Consider the following 22,947-nt stretch of genomic DNA (forward strand, 5'->3'; position numbering starts at 1 on the left):
TCAGGAAGGGTCAGCCAGGTGAGCACCGAGGGGGGTGGCCAGAGCAGTGCCGGGCTAGTGCTGGGAGGCGCAGGCTGGGTGCTCACCATGTTCCTAGGGTTGGACATGAGGAAGTGCTGGGCGACGTGGGCCGGCAGGAGGTTGAAGAGGATGCGCCTGTTGTCCAGCTTCACCTTCTCCATGTCCTCTCGCTCCTCCTCTGCCTGGGGTATCATGAGCCTCCATTAGTCCCGTCCACTCATGCTGCCTTCACTTGTCCCCACCGCACACTTCCTTCTAATCATCCAAACTGGACTCCAGGTGTGCTGATGGTCTACATCCATGCTCCTGTCCCTCCTCCCCACTAGACGCAAGACTAGATCTATGTTACTGGGTAGGGAAGATCTGCAGATGTCTGCCTAAGTCACCACCTCATCTACTAGAATGTCCAAAGAACAAACTATGGCTTCACCTCATTTCCAGGGTCTGTCCTGCCCTCTGCTACCTCTTAGGGACCAGATGCTACAGCAACTCTTTCTCAGGCATGTGCCCATCCACAGGCTCCACCAGCCCCCAGGCAGCTCCTGATGTGCCCCGCAGGGCACCTGTCCTAAAATGCCTCACGCCCAGGCGGGGCAGACACCTTCCTAAGGCTCCTGTTTCCTCTGGAATCTCTCTGTTCTTCACTAGAGCCACATCCCTCTGGGCACTGAGACAAGTAGAACCCTGCAGGGACCTAGGGCAGGGGCAGATCCAGGGCCAATGAGCTCATCTGAGTGCTGACTTCCAGCTCCCTGGGGCAAGGAGTAAAGACCCAAAGGGTCCCACCATGGGACACAGCAGAGCAGATGGCAGGAGCAGGTGACTCCCAGCCCACTTACTGCTAGCTGTAGGACCGTGCAGACTGACTAAGCTGACAGCAAAGCCCCCATTCATGGACCACTGTGAGGGCTCAAGAAGTGCTCTTGGCAGGGCCCAGCATAGCCCTAGGAGACAGAAGCCACTGGGGTCCCTGTGTTTCCTCACACAAAACCCAACTCCTGAAAGGAGTGAAGCTTGGGGAGTATTCCAAGTATGTATCAGCATTTACGGAGGTATTAAACTCTTGAATGTAGTAAACACTGTGCAATGATTGCCCTTGTGGAGCGGCCCATGGCCTGGCCACCACAAGCCATGGTTTGGAGGCCAACTCCCCTGATTCATGTCCCCCTAGGTGGCTGGTCACCCGGCCAGCAGATGCAGCCTCACTGTGCCATGGTTTCCTTATTGTAAAATGGGTATAACACACCCACTTTTAGAGGGAACCCTTGTAGGGTTGTACTTAACAAGGGCTGAGGGGACAGCATGCCCCTTAGTAAGCCTAAAGAGCACAGCTGCTTTCTGGCAGTACTGATATTATCAGAGCTGAGCTGGCCAAGAACATGCCGCTAGACTGCACGCAGTGATTCCACCAGCTAAAACAGAGAAGTGGAGATTTCCAAGGATAGAGGTGAGGAAGCCCCGAGCCTTGAGAGCCAGGTACGAGGATGGGGGTGTGTGTGAAGCCAGGCAGGGCATGCAGGGCAGGCCTGGTGCAAGTGTGTTCTGGGAAGACAATGCCAGCGAATCAGTGTGACCCATGGAGACAGACGGCGCCAGGTGTTTCTTCCTGTCCCTTAAGGAGTGTAGACCAGAAGCAGATGAGGACAAAAGAAACCCAGGAACCATAACCTTCCCGGTCAGACCAGAGCTGGGGTCTGGCTGCCCAGATGGGCTGGAGCCACGCTCTGCCCATGCAGCGGCTGTCTGGGCACGGTGCTGACTTACTCTGGGTCATGCTCAAAGGTCAGAAACCTTCAATTTCCAGATGGTCTCTGGGGCTGCTTTCAACTCAAGTTCTCATGAATAATGACATTCTGGACAAACACCTCTCTATAGGACCCACATTATTAATTATGTGTTAACACATCAGGCTCCAATATACACAAAAGAAAGGTTTGTAAAGGGTGACATAAACAGAAAGTAAAGAATATTTCTAAAATAATAGCTTTGTTTTATTTATTAGTGGCACAAAAATCACTGCTGTCTCTAAAATACTATTGTTAGTGTTAATAGTATTTTAGTGAAAACAATGTAATTGAGTATGCTTTGATTAAAAACCACAGTCTAGGTTTATGGCATTGTGATTTAAAAATTTGCGTCTACATTCTGCTTATTTCCACATTTGGATTAATGGGCTATCAGAGCTGCTGTCCTTCCGAAATCATCATATATCTCTTAATCCATCCACAAATGCAAAGGTCTTTGGTGAAATTTGAATGAGAAACGGCTGTCTTTCCCTGTGCCACTTATTTTCACAAACCAAGCAGAAGTTGTAATTGTTATATATTTTAACAAATGTGATGAAAATCCACTGAAATTCTCAGTCTATAAGATTTTCCCACCAGGAAACTCTACTTTTAAGAAAGAGTAGTGGGCACCACACATTATTCCTGTCAACAAAATCACGTGTCCATCCAACCTCCATGCTCTGAATGTTCTCTTTATGGCAGTTTCTTTCAAAAGGTATTTCCCTTCTCAATTGTCCTTCTGTTTCAGAAATCACTGACCAGGATGCATCTAGTGATAGTTACATGATGCCTCAGAGAGGTCACAGCCTAGAGTGCTTGTCATTTGGAAAAGAGAACAAAATAACAAACAGCATAACTTGGCAACTCCCCATGTGCCGACATGTGCTATGAGTGACTCCCACAGTCACCCCGACAGAGTCTTCTAACTAACAAGACCAGTAACCCCAGAACCTGGAATCAACAACATGTTTACTACAAGGGAACAGCCAAGGGAGGGTGGTCCTGTCCTCATTCTGTCTTGGAAGTGATGTCCCCACCTCCCTCCTGCAAGTGACACAGGGCATCTGGCCAGTGTCAGGTCAGCACTGCCAGTTCATTCAACATCAGGAAAAAACATTTCTTAATTCTCAGATACAATCACTATAAATAGACTTTGTGATGCCCTCTCCCCAAACCTCGCTGAACCATCCGGTTTTCTGAGGGGCACGCACCCCACTTTGTGGGCACCCCAGGTTCCACAAACACCTCCTTTTGGGAAAGTGCAGAGGGAAAGGAACTTCTCCAAGCACAGCAGCAGCTAAGACAATAGTCTTCAGCCCTCAAGTTAAAGGAACTTAGTCTCTAACTTTGGGGTTGAATTGCTTCATGTTCAGCTTCTTTGACACTTGGTTTTCCCTTAAGCAAGAGGCACTCTGTGACCCGTGCCACCGGCGGGACACAGAAAGATCAGAGCAAGCAAGTAAGAAACTGATGCACGTCTCTGCATGGCGTCACTGCTCCAAGGACAGATGAATCCTGAGATTCAGGGGGGTCCTGGCTGGGCAGGCTGGGCAGGGTGCACATGTCCAGAGTAGTCCCATAACTGTTGTCAAGAGGGCAGAAACACCAGAGGGGCAGAGTCACATGCCCTGACCCAGTGAGTCTCCCCAGAATGGATGCCAGTGGCTTCTCTCCTCCCTGCAGGGCTCTGGGGTAGAAGTCCCTAATGCTCACCACTGACTTTCAGGGACAAAGAGGATTGTGCAGTCCCAGCCCTTGATAACCAGAGAGACCAAGGGGGGCTTCCGGCTGGACCCTCAGTGGCCAGCCTCGACTTCACAGCCCCCCTTCTGTGCTGCGGGACTGAGGAAGCTCCGGTGTCCACTGGCCTGGATCTTGGAGGACAACGATGACATGATCCTCTTGCTGAACTGCATCAGACACAGAGTGAGAAGAGGACTCGTCCTCTCTGATGAACACTACTGGCACCCTCAGGAGGTCTGTGACTGCCGCGCAACCTAGCCCGAGCTCAGAGTGCCAGGAGTAGGCAGCAACTCTACAGGGCTGAACTCTGGAGTATTTCCCACTTTCCACTCTCCTTCCCTCCCATGTAGTTAGGTCCCTGATGTGCCCCTAACAACTACCAGCCTCCCACCCTCCCATCCCCCAGCAGAGGTGCACAACCACCACACGTTCTCCACCTTGTCTGCAGCTCTCACCCTGGCTGCTCGGGAGGCTGCCTTGATTATTTCCCTCAAATATCAGTATTCCAAGAAGCATTTTTAGAGGTAATCTTACCTCTAAAGTAATTAATGAATCCAGTCTACCTAGTCTCCTTGAGCAGTTATCTGCATTTCCTTGAACACCTCACAGAGATGGAGGACTCACTACTGTAAATGTCAGCTTCATCCAACTTCAAACTCTCAAGCCGCTGGACAACATACGTTGAATGAAAATCTCCCTCCCTGGATCTTTTGTCCAGAGGCCCTGGTTCTGTCCTCAGTGTGCCCCAGAGGCCAGCTGTACCAGGATGGGAGGACTGAAATGCCCTCACTCTACATCCCACTTTCAGTTCCTTTGGTCACTCCTCTTACTGGTGACTGGTTTGAAGGTACCTCTCTGCCTGGATGTCCAGGCTGAGCCCAGCAAGCTGGCTAAGGCTTCTCCCAGGCAGGGCACTGGCTGGAGGCAGGGCTTTAGCCAAATGCAGGGCTCCCAGCAAACTCCCCAGGTCTCTCACCATGAGCTGGTACTCAGCTGGCTGTATGCTCAAAAGACTGTATTTTAAACACACAGTGACAGTTCAGTTTTATTTTGTCCAGTTTTTTTCTATCAATTCAGCGGCTATAATGAGCACGGAACCTGAGCCTACCAGGGGTCACTCTGGTGCCAGCTCCTACTCTGTGTTCTTCTCAAACCATAGGACCATGGTCATGCATGAAAATGACCAGCTTGATAGGAGGGTGAGGCATGGGGAGAGGTCTCAGCTCCCCACTGGGGACTCTAGCTTTGTGAGGCCACTTCAGAGACCACATAACATGAACACATGCCTGCTTTTCACTAATTATTTTTCCAGCCAAAGCACAAGACTTTACAAGCACTGTTTACAGCATGGGGCAGGCTGAGTATGGTGCTGGTGTTCTTAATCTGAACAGGGCCCCCAACTCAGCATCCTTGTTCACCCGGCACCCAACTCAGCACTTCAGACCCATCAAGTCCTGCCAATGCAACAGGTGGCCATCCCCTAAACCCAGGCCTCTCACGCAGGCCTCTGCTGCCTGCTGCTCCAATCAGCCTCACTTCCCTTTTAGCACAGGACAGATGAAAAGCCCTTTTTAGATCAAAAATGCATTTCAGTTAAGGCTTCATGAGAAGAAATGTGACTTACATTATTCTACTACATTAAAGAGAAATCATAATTTTAAATTTGAACAATTCAATGAATTAAAAATGTTATCCCTGATCTTTATTAGAAAATGAGAGAATAAGCCTTCAAATGCTGCAGTTACAATGTGTGGATGCAGGCAGGCACATGTACATGTTCCACAGTGCCCTGAGAAGTCTGTAAGTGGTGTGTGTGTGTGTGTGTGTGTGTGTATGTGTGTGTGTGCATGCACACATGCATGTGTGGTTTTCTATAAAATACTTAGCATCTTGTTGCATTTCTCTTTCCAAGAAATAAAAAGGCAGACCACAGCCCTCATGATGTGTTTGTCCCATCCATGGCCCTGTGGTGTAAATGAGGCTGTGGCGATGTCATAGCTGGGGGAATCGGAGTTCATAAGCTGGAGGGCAAATCAGCTCGAATAAACCAGGACTATCCAACATCCACCCCCCACAGAAATGCTGGGACCGGCGGTGGTGAATGCAGAGGCTGGCTCTGTTTCTGACAATGAAGTCTTTACTTCTAAGGAGCTTCTGAGCTGAAAGTTTTATTGTGCTGAAATGCTTGGTAGTTCTTCATTTCTTAGGATGAGTCAACATAGTAGTTGAAGGCAGGGCTGTGTCCAGTGTTTCAGATAGGAAGCAAGATGGGGATGCCATTTTAAAAGGTAAAGAGGGCTGGGCGCAGTGGCTTACGCCTGTAATCCCAGCACTTTGGGAGGCTGAGGCAGGCAGATCACCTAAGGTCAGGAGTTCAAGACCCGCCTGACCAACATGGAGAAACCCCATCTCTACTAAAAATACAAAATTAGCCGGGCGTGGTGGTGCATGCCTCAGCTACTCGGGAGGCTGAGGCAGGAGAATCACTTGAACCCGGGAGGGAGAGGTTGCAGTGAGCCAAGATCACACCATTGCACTCCAGCCTGGGCAACAAGAGCAAAATTCCATCTCAAAAAAAAAAAAAAAAAAAAAAAAAAAAAACAAAAAACAGGTAAAGAGAGCGTTTGCTAACAGTGAAGCTATGAGGCTGCAGTGGGCACAGCTGGTCCTGTCCCTGGGAGATCTGCTCTCAGTGATTCACGAGGTCCACCGTCACTGTACACGGAGGGAAACCAAGGCTGGGAAGACAGCATCCAGCCTCCATAAGCAGAAGGCGCCCTGTCTGTCTAACGAAGTGAAGGCCCTATCAGAGTCCCCTTTCCTAGCTTTGAATTTCCACTTACGCCAATATAAAATGTGGGGGTAGGATCTGCTGGAAATTGATCAAGCTCAGTTTCAGTGACTGAAGTTTCCAGGGTAAAATGTCAGACATTGAAACCAGAGAATTACCAAAATTACCCTTTTCAGAAAAGTCAGCATTTCTTGCCACAGTGAAAGTCCTGGTCCAATACTACCTCCTCCAGGAAGTCCTCTTCAGCTCCTTAATTAGAATAAATTACTCCTTTCTGAGGAGCAGACAACACCTGCCCAGGGCCTTCATGACATTCTGTCTTCCACTCTCCTCGAGTCTCCTCTCCTCTCCTCCCTTGACTAGCAGGAGCAGCCTGTGGGCAGAAAGCAACTTCTGGGGCCTTTGGAGCTTTTGCTCTACTTGCAAGATGCAGGAGAGTCTAGGGAGAAGCACAGGCCTCAGAGCTGGGGAGGCCACTGTGAATTTACCCACTCAGAATGTGAGGGAGGCCATCCTATGGGGGAGTACTTTAAAGCTGAAAGGTCCCGGGGAGGGCTGAGAGCCTGACCCTGATCACGTGTTGCCAGCACAAGCTCCCTTGTTTCCACAACCACTAGCCAGGCAAGAGTGGCCCTGGTCACTCCACATGGACACTAACTGTGCTAAACATGGTCTTTGTGATTATAAATGTAACACAAACTGTTGCAGAAAATCTGGATTTCTCTTTTCCTTTTTTTTTTTTTTGAGACGGGAGTATAGCTCTGTCGCTCAGGCTGGAGTGCAGTGGGGTGATCTGGGCTCACTGCAAGCTCTGCCTCCCAGGTTCACGCCATTCTCCTGCCCCAGCCTCCCGAGAAGCTGGGACCACAGGCGCCTGCCACCATGCCAGGCTAATTTTTTGTATTTTTTAATAGAGACGGGATTTCACCGTGCTAGCCAGGATGGTCTTGATCTCCTGACCTCATGATCCGCCCGCCTCAGCCTCCCAAAGTGCTGGGATTACAGGCATGAGCCACGGCTGTAAAATCTGGATTTCTCATTGCACACACATACAGAAAAAAATGCAAAGGAGCCACACTCCATGATGGAAAGATGTCCTAGGGGATGTCCGGTGGGTCTGCTGTTTCAGACGGCCTCTGGTGCCTTAAAGCAGAAGGCTCCATTTCCTCATCAGAAAGTCTGGAGTTACCACGTTTCTCTATCTTTTCGAACCAGGCAGGAAATGAGGTGCTATTTTCCACACTCTTGGGAAGAACACAGAGGTGCCTGCATTAGCAGAACTGAGTTCTGTAGGCTGGTCATAGATAAGCAAAACTGTGCTGTGATCAAGTTAGGGCCTGCAGGTGAACTTCACGTGCTCGAGCCCAACACGGCATTGAGACACACCACAGACATCTTCTTCCTTGTTGCACGGTGACTGCCACGCTGCTACCACAATGCTCTTCACGAACAGTCCACACTGTGGGCAGAAAGCAACTTCTGGGGTCTTTGGAGCTTTTGCTCTATGTTGAAGTTATGCTGGGTCCTTCTAACCCAGATCTAACCTTTCAGAGAAACCCTCCAGCCACACATGCATATGAAATCTTGAGTGCTGTGGAGGGAGAAGCACAGGCCTCAGAGCTGAGGACTTCTAATTCTTGGCTGTGTTCACAGGATTCTGCCTACAGACAGCTCTCACCAGAATGCCATTCCACTCTGGGTGGTACTTAACTTGGCAGGAGAAGGCTTCTGAGACATGCTCTGCATGGCATCCATGAGAGTGCCCATTTAGGGTCTGGCAGATTTCGGTTCTGACCTTTGGCCATTTACTTTGGCCCTCACCTGTTACATGGGGATAATGACCAGTTTTGGGGTCAAAGACACTTAAATGGCCACATGAAGTTCCACTTCTGGAAAAGATGGAGTAACAGGGATTCAATTTGCCCTCCTACAAGCAACAAGCAGACCACACAAAATATATAAAACAGCAGCTTTCCAAATACTGGACAGGAGGCAATGAAAGACAGTAATCCTTGAGTGATGGGAATGAGTGATGAGGCCTACAATGACCCAGCATACTGCTGGGAGAGTTTCCAGGCCGCGCCTAGAGGCAGTGCATGTGGAGCCTAGGGGTCTCCCAGATTTGACAAGCCTAGGAGGCTTGGAAGCCCCAGGCAGCTTGAGTTCAAAGGGAAAATACCAGAGAGGACAGTGTTCCAGTCTCTTCAAGTCTCTAGTTGAGTACTGATTAGCAAAGGCTAGAGAAAGAACCATCTAGGGATTAGCACAGGTTAGGGAAAGGACTGTAGGGAACAAACCCCAAAGTTCATGCAATGCTGAGAATTGTTCCTGCCTCCACTGGCAAGAATAAAAAACCTTGTAATTCACCAGGCATCAGGTAAAGTACCGAAAAGAGTTTTGCCTCAGGAGTAGACAAAATTAGTCTGAGAATTAATGCTCCTCTGGTTCTTCCTAACAAAGGTGAAAAGCAAGACCCAAAGGATCTGTATCCTTCCCTGTAAGTTGTCAATTTTATTGAGATAAAATTGATTATAATACTTCCTTGTTATTTTATTCCTTAAACATTTATAGAAACTGGTCTCTATTATTTAATTTCTTCTGATTACTTTTGGTTTAATTTCCTCTTTTCTGGCTTCTTAAGGTGATTTGAGAGAGACCTTTCTTCTTTTCTAATATAGGTGCTTTGTATTATACATTTTCCTCCAAGTACTGCTTTAGCTGAACCCCACAAAAGTTGGTCTCATATGTAGTTTCATTTGGCTCATATTACTTTCTAATTTTCCTTTTGATTTCTTCTTTGAACCAAAAGTTATTAAGAAGTATACTCTTTAGTTGAGGATTTCTCAGAGATCTTTCTGTTATGGACTTCTAATTTAATTATATTGTAGTTAAGGAACATGCTTTGTATGATTTGAAACCTTTTGAATTTCTTGAGACTTGCTGTACTGTTCATACTTATGTGTTCTCGAATAGAATATGTATTCTGTTGCTGTTGGATGGTGTGTTTTATAAATGTCAATTAAGTCAAGTTGGTTGACAGTGTTCTTAAGTGTTGCAATCTGTCACTGATTTTCTGTCTAGTGATTCTATCGCTTTTTGAAAGGAATGTTGGAAACTCCAACTATAATTATAGATAGAAGAATTTCTTGCAGTTCTATCAATTTTTACTTTATGTATTTTGATGATCTGTTTTAGGTACATAAATGTTTAGGACTATGTCCTCTTGATAAATTGACCCCTTTATTACCCTCTAACATTACTGAAAGACCCTTTTCTTCCTTTGACCAACATTTAATTTCTTGCTCTTGAGATCCAGATTTGGTAAGTCTTTGTGAGCTTAGTATTTTTTTTATTTTGAAATATTTAATTGACAAAAACTGTATATATCCAAGGTGTGCAATGTGATGGTTTCCTATATGTATACATTGCATAACAACTACTACGATCAAATTACTTAACACATCTATCACCACCCGCAGTTACCATTTGTGTGTGTCTGGGATGGGGAGGGGTGAGGACACTTAAAATCTGCTATCTTACCAAATTTCAAGTACACAATACAGTATTATGAACTGATTTTTTAAAATAACAATAAAAACAAGCATCTCAGGAGACAGACACACTTACCCCACCTAGCACTCTGCCCTTCCCTTGGCTAATTCCTACTCATCCTTTAAGCCTCAGGGGTGAGGTATTATATTTAAATGATATCACATCCACCTGCCTGGGTCAGGGTCCTGTCTACATTTTACATGGCACGCCCTTCACTGTACTGAAATTTTCTGTGGCTTGTGTTTGATTCCTTTAACAGCCCGTGAGCACCCAAGGGCAGGGGTTACACCTCAACCACGTGAGCATCCCCAGCACAGGATTAGGTATACTTTGGTGCCCAATAAGCACCTGTTGGATGGAGGCAGGTGGTAATACTTTGTGTGTAGGTACAGAGTGGATGCATGCCAGAGGCTGAGTGCACACTCTCAGATGGGCAAAGGGTGTGTTTCCAGTGGGCGTGGGGCCTGATGGATGTAGGGTCCTGAGGTTATGCACCAAGGTTTGGTTCCTCGAGGGTTTCCATAGAAGTGTGCTGTAGGATGCAGCTGGGATACATCTGGAACCATTTGTCCCTCCATAAAAGCTGTTTGCGAGGATGTACTCACCCAAAGGCCAGATGTGAAACCTATGGCCAGTAACAGAGAACAAGATGACGACTAACAAGCGTACAACATTTCAGGGTCCACGAAGCATGATGACCATGGCTTTATATGACATAAACTCCTCCATAACCCCCTGAGAGACAAGTGTCACTGTCACATGTGTGGAGAAGACAAGTGACCAGAGTAAGAGGTGGAACCAGGTCTCTAACTTAGCTTCTGCCACCAGAAATTCCATGTCTGTGCCATGACCACATCTTAGGAAACCTTCCCTCTAAATGTTAATAATGGCAACTGCAAAATGGGAATTACCATTGAATTAAGCATTTATTGGTAGAGAAATAAGTTGTTTTAACTGCATTCTATACTAAATAGCATAAACATTGAAATTATAATTCCCATGATGATTATCTACTGAATGCAAGGAAAGAAATGACACTGGAACAAAAGCATACAAGAGTTTACGGGCGAAAAGGCTGAAGATGCCTCCCAAGGGAAAAGCCTATCTGTTTGTGCAGGTTTGGACAATCAATCCAGTCTCTGTAAATAATTAACCTACCTAGTGTTTGGCCTGGCAATTTTGCAATAGTTTGAGGCACTCTAATGTTTGTACTACATACCTAAATGTCCAAGGGCAAAACAGGCAAAGTCTACAAAGTTCTGTATTTTGCTAGGGTTATAGGAAAGCAGGTGGCATTTGTTGTTACCTATCTGTGGACAAACATGGCAGTGTACTCCATGTGAGCAACCCTTTCTTGTGACACACATGCACAAGGATCCACAGACTTGCCCGGGCTGCCCCAAGGCCCAGGAATGCATATTCTAGCCCTAAAATTACTGTTATGCTCATTGGGCATTGCTAGCGGATATCGCTGGATGGAGAACGACATGGCAGGGTCAAATACTGCATTTAATAACATTTCAAAGAACACCAAAGCCAAGAAAAAGCCATGTCAACCCAGATGAGAGAAAATATCTCTCCCAGAAGTGTCCCTCAACTGGAAGAGTCACAGCCAAGGCCCAACTCTGCTGTCTGAGAATGAGGAGCTAACCAGGCACCCTAGTAAATAACCTGGAAACCCCAGATCTCATGGGCCTGGGCTGTTCCAGTCTTTCTAGCTCATCCCAAGTCCATTCTTTCTAGCTCATCCCAAGTCCATTCTTCTCAAGCTCTGAGTAGGTTTTTGCAACTAAAAGATCTGAACCCAGAGAGGCCAGCTGACGGCTGGGTCAACATATCCTCCCAGACCAGCCAGCTGGATCACCCTGGATAGCCAGCCGGAGCCAAACTAAGACCAAGTTCAGCAACACAGCCCATCATAAAGAGGCTCTTTTCCCATTACCTGGTGTGGCTTTAGCAAACTGCAGCTGGCCAGATCTCCCTTCCAAGGCAGGTACGTGCTGTATCTGCAGTTCATTCCCCACCGGTTCTGTTCCAGGGAGGCCAGTCCAAGGACTCTACCAACAGGGTCCTGGGCCTCCTACTTCCGGCCAGGTTTGGCCAATGGGGAGCGGGAGCAGGGGCCAGTAGTGAGGGAGGAGAGCATTCCGGTTCCTCTTTGCATGGTTGCTGTAGACTGGCTGCGTCTCTCAGCTGAAGGTGGTAAATCCTATCAGGCAGCCCTCTCTGTTCCCTGGTTCTAGGGCCCATTCCCACTGTGGCTGCCCCAAGTGTCACACCAGCCTGGAGGTGCCCTGTGCCTGCCCCTATCTTTCAAATAGTCCAAGGGCTCCTGAACTCACCCCCTTAGAGTGTGCCCTCCGCTCTCAGCCCAGGCTGTGATACATGCACAGCCCCCTGGAGACCCACTCTACCTCCACTACTGCACCCTCACTTGATGGCCAACTGTGGCCAGACTCCACACAACCACTTCCAAGGTGCCCTCCTGCCAGCCCCTGACCATGCAAGTTGCTTTCCTCAGGGCCCCTGTGGATCACAGGGCTCCCACCTGCCTCCGAGGCTCTGTGTCACACTCCACTGTCAGACCACCTTTGGAGACAGGGATCGGGTCCTATCGCCCTCCCTTTGCAGCTCCAGTGCCCACAGGGGGCCTGGAGGGAGCACTGGTCCCTGTGATTGGACTCTGACTCCTCTCACAGTTTTTGCTGAAGAACTCCCTCTTTCTGTTATGTTCCTCATCCCTTTCCCTTCAACCCCATCCCTCATCCTTCCATAGCCGAATCTGAAGCATCGTACAAGGCCCAGAGAAACACTGGCTCTTCCCCAGTATGCCTGGCTTTGCTTCCTCACTGTGGCCGCAGTCAGGCCTTCCAGTGTGAGGACTCACTTCCTGCCACAGCCTGCACTCCTCTGGTGATAAGTCAGACTCAGATGTTGATATGGTTTGGGCATCTGTCCCCGCCAAATCTCATGCTGAAATGTAATCCTAGTGTTGGAGGTGGGGTCTAGGTGGGAGGTGTGTGGGTCATGGAGGCGGATCCCTCCTGGCTTGGTGCTATCCTTTCTCGCAATAGTCAGAGTTCTCACAAGATCTGGTTGTTTTGAAGTGTGTGGCACCTTCCCCCCAACCCCTTGCTCCTGCTCTCACCATGTGACATGTATGTTCATGCTTTGCCTTCTGCTATGAGTAAAAACTCCCTGAGGCCTTCCCAGAAGCCAAGCAGATGCTGGTGCCTGTTGGTACGGCCTGTAGAACTGTGAGCCAATTAAACCTCTTTTCTTTATAAATTACCCAGTCTCCGATATTCCTTTATAGCAGTGCAAGAACAGCTTAATGCAGACGTATTTATGCCCCCACCAGGGACCCCTCCCACTCCACAGCAGGAATTAGGGCCTGTCCAGACAGCCCTGCTGACAGTGAGTGCACCACACAGCAGCACTTCCCCAGGAGAGGCCAAAGGGCGAGGGTTCTCAGCAACCCCTGCCCACTCCAGAACCTGGAATTCAGGTATGCAGTGAAGACAGCGCCAGATCATGAGTCCCTTGGGAATCTGGGTCTTCCCCACTTGCAAGGCTAGCTCAGAGCTCCATCTAGTAGGACACAGGAATGTCTTCTGCCCAGAACAGGCACTAACTTAATACACAGGCTGAAGAATAAATGAAATGGGAAAATCCACAGACAGGGGGTAGACTGGTAGTTGCCTAGGGTTTGGGGGTTGAGGAGAAATGGGGAGTGTTAACTGATGGGGATGGGTTTCTTTTGAGGGAGATAAAAATATTCTAATATCGGTGGTTACAGGACTGTGAGTATACTGAAAACCACTGTTCACTAAACAAGTGAATTGTGTTATGTGAAATATATCTCAATAAAGCTATTATGCAGTGAAGGAAAAAATAAGCCATGTTTTTCACCAAGCATTTGTGAGCACATGTATATAGATACACATATAGACAGTGTGTGTGTGTGTGTGTGTGTGTGATGTATGTATATGTTCTTTCTTTTGCTTACTCAAATCAACAACATAATTTCCATCACTTTAAGTATGCATCCTGCCCTGTCATGCTGACATAAACCCACCGAGCTGCTTCTGTCTTTTCCAGATGAATAAAACTAGAGGAAACAATTGTGTTCCTTTTTTTCACGAGTGATAACTTGCCTCCAGATGCTCCTCACACCTACCCTTTACCCCACTCTAACCCTCCCTCCCAGAAGGAGATCCCTCCAAAAATGGCTCATCACAGAGTAACAGGCTGCTAGACAAAGGGCTGCTCAGCCTTACCGAGCACCTACTTTGCACAAGGTCCGTGGCCAACGACATCAGGAAGAGAATTTCAGTTATTTCTTGCACACCTGAATTAGGATTCTCACCCCATTTTACTGCTGAAGCAGAAAGACAGATTGACCTATCACTGGTTGAAGTCACACAGACCCTACATGGAGTTGCTGGAATTCAGGACGAGGACCACTTGATGCCAGGCCCAACCTTTGTCACCCCTGCTACTGCTGACCAGGGTTTCGGTCACTTAACTGCATGGCTTGATGCCCAGTCAGCCTCAGGAAGAAGGACAAAAAATTGACAGGCTTCCCAACTTCAGCAGCAAGCCTGGTCCTGCTTCCACAGTGAGCCCTCAGCTGGTCCTGGCCACCCTCTGGGCTGTGCCTGTCTGGTATCTGTGCCCCAACTCTGGGCTGCACCTGCCTTCAGTCCTGGCTGCAGAGTAGGCCTAGGATGAAAATGCTCCTGTCCTGCCTGGCCCTAGACACAGCTCTCTCCACAGGTTCAGAGCCTACCCAAAGATCACACAGATGGCAGCTGGATCCAAGCTCAGCCACCTTATGGCTGCCCGACTCTCGCATGTTACTTCAGTGGCCCCTGCTTTCTTGTCTGTAATTCCAGCTCCTAGGCAGTGCTGTTCTGAAGACTGAATGAGATCAAAGAGCTCCAACAGCAAAGACCTATTCTTAAGGTGTCAAAATAAGAAGACCATCTCTTGCTAAAGCTAATATTCATCAGCCTTCATTCCCAGTTTTCAGGGGAGGAAACCTAGGAGGAGCAATTTTCCCAGGGTGAAAGTTTGCAAATTCCACAAATGGGATTTGAACCCAGGTAGCCTGGCCCTGAATGCTTGACTGCCTCACCTCCCGGAGGCCTGTGGAGTATGGAGTTGGTGTGAAGATGCTCAGACCAGCACCCACACGCTGCCTTGGCCCCTAGCCATGGAGTGGACACAGGTACGCCCCTGCCATGGCTCCGCAGCAGGAACTCAAGGTGAATATCTGGCAGTCATTGCCAGGATCACATCCAAACAGAAAGCCACCTACAGACCAGGAAAGCATGACTCCTCTCCAGCCTGGTACCCAGATGTTTGGGGCCTGAGGCCAGTTCACATGTTTGCTACTCCATGGAGTCTCCCAAAGAGAGGTGCTTATGCCTCTTGCGTCAGAATTTCCCAGGGTACATGTAAAAATATAGATGTCCAGCCCCCACCTGCTGACCTACTCAATTTGGAGTAGGTGGTGAGAGTTTTGGCATTTTCTTGTGTTTCCCAATGACCCTGATGAGACCTGCTGCCACTGTCCAGCCCTGCTGAGGCTAAGCCCCTCTGCACCACCACTGCACATGCTGTTCAGGGAGCGGGGGACTCACTGCCTCGTGAAAGAGCCACACTCTGACCATCAGGCAGGTCTCCATCACATGGACCCCACAACCTTCTGAAATGTCTTCTCACAAGGCAAGGCTCCCACTCCCTGCATCCCCCAGCATAGGTTTCCTCCATCCCTAGACAGTGCCTGGCTTGCACACCGCTGAGGAGAGCCCTCCGAGGGCCATATGGCGTGTGGGTGTCTGTGGCAGCCCCTGTCATATGCTTGCTGAAGCCTTCTTCCTCCTCCAAATACCCTACCCCCAGGAAGCAGAAAGGGCTCGTCTTGCCTGTGCAGCCCAGAGGTAGTCCAGCCTCAGCCTGATGTCCACCTGCCTGGCATGCAGGGCCAGCGCACAGGAGAAGAGCAGGATGGCCACAATCGGCTCGTAGCTGCGCCCGGAGACAGCACCACCCCTGAGGGAATATGAGGAAGAAAAGCCAAGTCAGTGCCGAGCTTCCAGGGCAAGACTCTGCCACCAAACCCAAGAACCATTCAGAGTGACCCTCAGGTGGTGACACCCAAAAACAGCTTGCTGGGATTGACCTTGGCCAAGAGTCACTTATCATAGGGAAATCTGAGTCCTTTAAAACTTGGGTTGAAGAGAAGCAGCCACCAAACTAAAAATTGTGTATAGAATTCATCTTGACTAGTTCTGGACTCAGAAGCCTATAGTGCATATCTGTATACACAGATTCAGTAGCGCTGCTTAGGCCTTTTTCTCGAGGAGCCACACACTTACCCAGTCCTGGTGTATCCGCTGAGCTCCAGAACGAGGATGTAGGATGTGGTGAGCCCGGAGAGCAGGATCATTTTTGGCAAGGAGGACACCCGGAAAAATATGGCTAGCGGGAGGGTGCCCACCAGGCAGCAGAGCAGGGCATGGTGTGTAGACTCGCAGGGCAGGGTGGGTAGGGCTGTGCGCTGGCCCCCGGATGAAAGGACCACCAGGGAACTGTTGGGCTTGGAGCTCCAGGCCCAAGGCAGGCAGCCCACCTGGGAAGGGAGGGGTCACAGGGGCTTAGCGAAGGGCAGGTGAAGACCTGCAGCCCCTAAGCATGCTCAGGTGTCCCTCTTCAAGCAGGTCTCCCAAGGTTTTGCTCTGACCCACCCCCAGTGCTAACACACCAAGCCACAGACCGCATGGCAACTCACAGCACTTCAAGGCTCCCCACTGGCTGCCAGAGCAGGCAAGAGGCTCCAGGGAGGAACAGGTGGGATCAGCCCTGCCTGCTCCCCAGCCCAGCGGCTCCGACCTGTTACTCCTGCCTCCCAGCTCCATCCTGTTACTCCTGCCTCCAGCTCTGTCCTGTTCCTCCTGCCCCCAGCTCTGTCCTGTTAATCATGCCCCCAGCTCCGTCCTCTTCCTCCTGCCCCCAGCTCTCTCCTTCCTGTTTCTCCTGCCTCCAGCTCCATCTTGTTACTCCTGCCCCACTTCTATCCTGTTACTCCCACTACAAACTCCATCCTGTTACTCCCGCCCATTTCCATCCTTTCACTCCAACCCCCAGCTCCATCCTGTTCCTCCTGCCCCGTCTCTGTGCTGTTCCCCCCCCCCCCCCGCTTCTGTCCTCTGCACTCTATGGAGAAGCCAGGCTCCTTTCACCAGGGAGAGTTTGCATTTTCCTCTGCTAAGTAAAGTATCTTGTTCCCTGGCTTCTTGGGGCCCCATGCCTGTTCCTGACGTCTCTGCTGACCTCCCTGTCTCTGTAGCCCCGGGTCCTGGCTTCTGGGCTGGTCCTCCATGCCATGCCCTCTCCCGCCCCAGTGCATGCCGCAAGCTGGAGATGCTCACCACACAACCTTGGGCTACTGAGTAGATTAAGACCACTATGAAAATACACAGGACAGTGCGAATCTGAATCGTCAGGCACCCTGGAAAACACTGAATAAGAAATGTCAATTTAGAAAATACCCCACGAATCTGAATTGTCAGGCACCCTGGAAAACACTGAATAAGAAACGTCAATTTAGAAAATACCCTCTGATTACCAAGGCGATTCACATGCACAGTTAATACTTCCTATAGCGGAATGTGCAGATGACCTGCAAGCTGCTAGGTCCACACCCGTTATTCACCCTCCTCACATGTCTCTTGGCTTTTTTTCATTTGTTTATTCTCCCAGGTGAAAAGCTTGCCAAAGTTAAAAAAAGAAACCTGAGGTCTTTAAATTACAAATAATAATACTTCCCTTCCTTCCACCCGCATTGTAACTTTGATTGGCACTGAAGTTAACTGGATAGATTAACTTGGTATTTTCATTATATTGAATTCTTCCATTTCAGAAATGGTAAAATTTCCATTCGTGTCTTCTTTGATATGCTCTAAATAAATTGTATTATTTTGTTCATGTAGGTTTTATAGTTATTAGAAATTTTATTTTAAATCTATGTATTATACATTTTGAAGTCTTCAAAAAATGATTTCATGGATAAAAGTAAGAAGTCCTTTTTATACTTAACACTTCTGAAAGTATAAATATAAACTAAAATTAATACACAGGGACCTTACAGAAAACAACTCACCCTGCTAGAGTCCCTGACTAGCCGGGGTGCCCTTCGCGGGCTACACGGTTATTCCTTTAACCCCCACATGAGGTCAGATCATTACTAACTCCGCTCTACAGTTGAGAAAAAGGTGGCACAAATCCACCCAGTCCAGCATCACTTCTTCTACGGACAAGGACAGGGCAGTGTGTCCCAGCTCACCCAGCTGGTGGGTTATGGATCTGGGATCCAGTTCTAGGTTTCCCAAGTCCCAAAAGACCACTGGGTATTTCACTAACCCAATGGTCTCTGCTGATCTCAGAAGAACCACTGCTCTGCAGCGGCGTGAGGCTCAAACACTTTACTGACTGTGGATCACTGCGCTTCCCTCCCAGTCCCAACTTGGCCTCTGGGCAAGACGCAGGTGCAAGTCCTTGATCCCCACTGCAGCCTCCCATCATCTGCTTCCCCCGCTTCCACCTGGCGTGAGCTCGGTGTGCTAAGGGAGGCCACCAGAGCCACTGGCAGGCCCCCATGCAGGAGCCATACCACAGGCCTGGGAACAGGATTTTAGAGCAAGATCCTGCCATGTTTTGCAGGTAACTATTCTCCTTTTGAGAAAGGCTCTTGGCCTGTTGCTGGGCCTGAGTAGAGCCTGAACCCTTACCCGTGGGCCAAGTTACCGTTATGACCTAAGCTGCCCATCATGAACTGGGCGTTACCTGACCCACCAAGCCATGAAGCTGGGTGTGAACAGCAGCCCTCCATCATCAAATCAAAGTGCTAATATATATGATCAGCTTCGAGCAGACCCTTAAAGCACAAGTAAGTGACATGACAAAGTGGCCCCAATGACCATAGTCCCCAGTCCTGCTACCCTGCCTTCTCTCTCCCAGCCTGCACCTACGGCCTCATGGGGAGCTCCCTCTGATTAGGTGACAGAGTAAGAGAAGCTCAGGCCTTGTGGGCAGCTGCAGGACTTCAGCCCATGTGACACAGCCCTGAGGGACAACGGTGAAGGGAAATCCTCCCAGTGGGCAGAACTTTGGGCGGTTCCCCTGGGTGGGCACTTCGCTTCCAAGGAGAAATGGTGAATGTAGTCATATACCGATTCATGAGCTGTGGACAACGGTTTGGCTGGATGTTCAGGGAGTTGGGAAAGACATGGTTGGAAAATTAGTGACAAGAGGGTCTAGGGAAAAAGTATGTAGATAAACCTCTCCAAGTGGGTGAAAAATGTTAAGATACTTGTGTCCCATATGAATGTTCACCAAAGGGTGACCTGAGCAGGGGAGAATTTGAATCCAGTGGATAGGATGACCCCTACTGTGGACACCAGTCATTCTATTTCCTCAGCCACTCCTGTCATCCCAATGGGCTCATGAACAAAGTGGCCATTGTGGCACTTCGGAGATGATGTCACCTGAGGATGAGAGGGAGAAAAAGCAGGCACCATTTCCTGACCGTCTGCACTCACAGGGGCTAGAATGAAGCCCTGGGGCTGTCTCTGGTGGTGCTACACTCCCCTCTGTGCAGCGAGGCTCCCTTCCCCCCACCTTAAGGATCTCTGCCAAGGTTTTCTCTTTTCTTCAAAGCCATCTAGTTTAACTCAAGTATCATAACTGGTGCAAATCTTCCTTCCACCACCTCCCACTTTCCTTGGCTTGGGGACCTATGATGGGATGCGGCCTCTACCCTAGCCAGCCTGGGTGGGCCCAACATCCTCCTGGGCCTGTCTCATCCGCCTCCCTTAGAGCCCTAGGAAGACGAGAAGGAGGATGGGGAAAACAGGGCTTAAATGCAGGTCTGTGAGCACCAGGCCAGGGTGGGAGGAGCGGAAGTAGCTTATCCGAGGCACACCCAGCCACCTTGTGGACCACGTTGTGCCCACGTCCCCAGGGTCCAGCCAAGGGCCTCTGAATGTGCCTGACGCCTTGACCTCGGCCTGCCCCACCTGTAGCACCCCAGGGTCCAGCCAGTGCGCACCTCCTGGGCTTCCTCCTCTCCTCTGCCCGCTCCTGATGTTCTCCAGGCCTAGCCATGCAAACCTCAGCCTGCAACCCAGACAGAAAAAGTCCACATCCTGCCCCAGGCATTCCTTTTCAACCCTCAGCAGGACCCTCGGGTCAGCTCTGCCGCCCTCTGCAGATGGTCAAGATGGACAGGATTAGGCACCTCCCCACCCTGATTCCCGGGATGAGCTACACCCACTGCCCCACCCCCATTCAGCCTTCTCTGTCTCATCTGACTTCAGAACACTCCACCTGAGCATGTGCTGTGCCAGGCTCTGCTCCAGACTTTGTACAAATGAGCTCACTGAATCCTCATGTCAAGCCAGTGAGGTGGGGGCCATCATCACCGCCATTTCACAGAGGGCAACCCTGAGGCCCAAAGAACTGGAGCCCAAGTGTGGAGGTGGCACACCCCCGAGGGATGGGGATGGGGAAATCAGGTAAGGGTGAAGGTCCCAAGGGGCCATGGAACTGCCACACTGCCCTGGGCACCCTGGCTCTGGGCACTGTCAATGTCGGGGAGGGAAACATTTCTATCCGGCCTTCTCAGGGATGTGTTCTGGAACTAACTCTGTCTGCATGACCCACTGCATCCACTCAGGCCACAATGGCCTTCTGCTGGGTGGCCCTGACCTACCCCCTGCTGGCTTCCTGCAAACCTCCCTCACCTCCATCCCCACAGCCATTTGCACAGGCCTCTTCCCTGGTTCAGGGTCAGCAGGGATGCTCAGAGCCCGGTGCAGAGCCTGCAAACAGGAGCCTAAATACTTGTGATTCAATCAAACCCTGACCCAGTACACACTGGCTATGAGCTGAAACCCCTCTCCTGTCCTAGCTGAGAAGTCTCAGCGCTCAGTCTCCACTCTGCTTCCTCCACATCAGCCGCAAGCACCACTGATGGCGCTCCCAGGAAAGCTGGACCCCCACTGCTTTTCGAGCCTGGCACCTCCAAATCACATACTTAGGAAAAAATGCTCTACGCTCACTTACAGAAGAGGGTGAGAAGGGAGAGTGAATATTCAGAAGGAAAGGAGCCAGTGGCATCCAGGGCAGAGTCCACCAAGAGAACAAAACACTGGAATACAGAAGAAGCTTCATGGGGTAACTGCAGGCTAGCCTCTTTTAATGTCAGCACCTGGAATTATTCCGGCCAAAGTTCCCAGCCATGAGGGCAGCTCCCTTATTAACAAAAGGGGGGTGATTCTGGGCAGATGTCTCAGCATCCCAATCCCACAGATCATGTGTGTTTTACAACCAAGAGGTTTCTAAACTTGAATATTATTTTTATGGACAGATTGGGTGCAGATTTTGCTTCCTGGTTTCATGAGCGCGCCCCTTAGCCTGCCTGAGCCCGCTTTCCTCACATGTGGGAAAGGGGCTGACCCATCTCACCACCTGGCTTGGGAGGCTCTCGTGGAGTCACAGAAAGCAGTGCACGTCCACTCACAAGAATCAGTATTCCTGGGCCGGGCCTCTGGGCAGAGCTTTCCAGGCTGGTGCATTTCTTGGCTTCTGCTTTGTCGTCGCTCTTCTTGCCCAATGGCTTTTCACACTTTCTGCATGTCTTATGCTATTTGTACACCATTGGGTGGGCACACTGGTTCCCACCATTGAGGACAAAGGAATAGCCTTTAAAAACTATCATCCATCTGTCCTGCTTTCACTTGAAATTATATGAAAAACAGCAATTTTACTTGAAGTGGTAAATTTTAAAATTTGTCAAACCAAATGTCACTCAATCTATACAAGTTGAAGAAATAGGAATGAAGTTTTAATAGTTAGCATTTTTTAAATTTAAAAACTCAAGATATTACCTATGAATAATGACAAAACTAAATGAACGAAACTAGATTTAATCTTTTCAAAAAGTTGCTGTTTTCAGTAATTATGCAAAAATAACACTGGGTCTGCCAGAAGTGACATCCCCAGGTCGGCTGAGGGAAACGAGTCGTTTAGAAATGAAGGTGGAGAATGTGACGAAGGAATGCAGGACTAGGAACTATAGAGTCCTCCCAAGTGAGCCACAGATAGTACAAGGCCGCAAAGCTCAGGCCTTTCCTGCAAAAGCCCACAGAGCAAAGCAGATGAGGCATCAGGGCCCAGATAGCACAATGTACCTGGAAAATGTCACCCCTCTCCAAAGTCTGTGACATAAACACAGAATAAACATCCCCCTTCTGCCCTGCTGCTAGACTCTCCATTCCAAGAGAACAGGATCAGTATCTTGTGCTCATTTGTTTAATCAATATCAATCACCAGTCTATTGTGCCCACCAGGCACACTCCCAAAGCAGTGCATGTGCCCAGTGCAGAACTGGGTCTTCATGAGCACCTGCTATGTGAGCAGAATCTTTCTTCCTGTCTAGGCGGGGGAGGAAACGGAACTGCCTCCCCCATCCCACCCCATCCCACCCAGAGGGCAGGCAGAGTCCACCCACATACATGGACCCAGGTAATGTGCAGGTACAGGACACAGGCCACCCACATACCTGAACCAGGTGAAGTGCAGGTAGAGGACACAGGCCACCCTCATACCTGGACCAGGTGATATGCAGGTACAGGACACAGGCTACCCACATACCTGAACAAGGTGATATGCAGGTACAGGACACAGGCCACCCACATACCTGAACAAGGTGATATGCAGGTACAGGACACAGGCCACCCTCATACCTGGACCAGATGATATGCAGGTGCAGGATACAGGCCACCCACATACATGAACCAGGTGATATGCAGGTACAGGACACAGGCCACCCACATACCTGGACCCGGGTGATGTGCAGGTACAGGACACAGGCCACCAGGAAGCAGATGCAGAATACTAGCAGGAGCAGGACGGCCACACTCCTGGGGGACAGAAAACATGAGGGTCACTGATAGGTGGGGATCAGGAGAGGTGGACCCAAGA

At 49.5% G+C, this 22,947-nt stretch overlaps 1 protein-coding gene across 1 annotated transcript in view; it reads right to left on the reverse strand.

Annotated features, from left to right (window-relative positions):
• Window positions 1-22,947, reverse strand: part of ADCY1 (adenylate cyclase 1) — a 144,957-nt gene that overhangs the window by 16,164 nt on the left and 105,846 nt on the right. The window contains exons 11-15 of the mRNA XM_032758145.2: window positions 22,802-22,886; window positions 17,334-17,423; window positions 16,281-16,534; window positions 15,828-15,954; window positions 87-203 (exon numbers count right to left, since the gene is read on the reverse strand). Coding sequence (XP_032614036.1) covers window positions 87-203; window positions 15,828-15,954; window positions 16,281-16,534; window positions 17,334-17,423; window positions 22,802-22,886 — 673 coding nt within the window. The remainder of the gene's footprint in view (window positions 1-86; window positions 204-15,827; window positions 15,955-16,280; window positions 16,535-17,333; window positions 17,424-22,801; window positions 22,887-22,947) is intronic.

This window comes from Hylobates moloch, unplaced genomic scaffold (genome assembly GCF_009828535.3).
Source record: "Hylobates moloch isolate HMO894 unplaced genomic scaffold, HMol_V3 SCAFFOLD_1, whole genome shotgun sequence".
NCBI lineage: Eukaryota > Metazoa > Chordata > Mammalia > Primates > Hylobatidae > Hylobates > Hylobates moloch.